Genomic DNA, 878 nt, shown 5'->3' on the forward strand with positions numbered 1-878 from the left:
CTTTACTTATATATATATATATATATATATATATGTTTATATAATGTGAGTGATCAGGGAAACTTAGAAAAAGTCAGGCCATTTATTTTTTAAAGTTTTGTATACACCCTGTCATCTTATCTTCCATAAGAAGAAATTATTTGGTTTGAAAAGGAAGAATATAATATCCAAACTGTTAAAAACATTGGTTGAATAAACATTTGGAAATTCCTTGTTAGTGTTTCTTCCTAGAGCCTAACTAAAGTACATAAGTATGTATGCGTGTTTAGCCAGCTTGTGTTTTAAAATTTCTGACATCATTTTTACACAGAAATCCTATAAATATATACACTTTCATGTAGTTGTTTTAAGAAGTGTAATGATCATATTCTGTTTTATAAGTGCTGTTCTGACATTTAAGGTTAAAACTGGATGGTAAAATCAGTTGTTGTTTTTTAATGTGTAAATCATTATTATTATTAAGTCAACTTTGGCTTGTTTTGTTAGCAGTGATATGTTTTTTTTGTTTAAATTGTTTGCTACTAGCTCAAATAGAAAATGGTTTGTTTTATAGGTGGAAGTTTATCTAATGGAGCTCAAGCTATGTGAGAACAGCAATCTGGAGCATTGTATATCTCACAAGTTTAGTAAGGATGATACTGTAGGTAAGTCCAAGCTTTCTAGGTTTAGGAAAATTTCAATAATATTTTGTTACCATAAGAATCAATTCTAAGAGACTCATTTACGTCATTATTGAAAGTTTTTGGAATATAATATTGAATATGAATTTGAGAGACATTACTGAGAATTTATACACATCCTAATAACTGGAATATAACTTACCATATTTTTCAGAATATAAGACGCACCCTTATTTTGATGACAAAGTTTTGGGAGGG

The 878-nt window shown here is 28.4% G+C and overlaps 1 protein-coding gene across 3 annotated transcripts in view; it reads left to right on the top strand.

The window, feature by feature from the left end:
* Positions 1 to 878, top strand: part of LOC106468303 (ubiquitin carboxyl-terminal hydrolase 15-like) — a 43,926-nt gene that overhangs the window by 9,821 nt on the left and 33,227 nt on the right. For all 3 annotated transcript variants that reach the window (XM_022396644.1, XM_022396645.1, XM_013928721.2), the window contains exon 4: positions 554 to 644. In XM_022396644.1, the coding sequence (XP_022252352.1) occupies positions 554 to 644 (91 nt within the window). The remainder of the gene's footprint in view (positions 1 to 553; positions 645 to 878) is intronic.

This window comes from Limulus polyphemus, unplaced genomic scaffold (assembly GCF_000517525.1).
Source record: "Limulus polyphemus unplaced genomic scaffold, Limulus_polyphemus-2.1.2 Scaffold2957, whole genome shotgun sequence".
NCBI classification, from domain to species: Eukaryota; Metazoa; Arthropoda; class Merostomata; order Xiphosura; family Limulidae; genus Limulus; species Limulus polyphemus.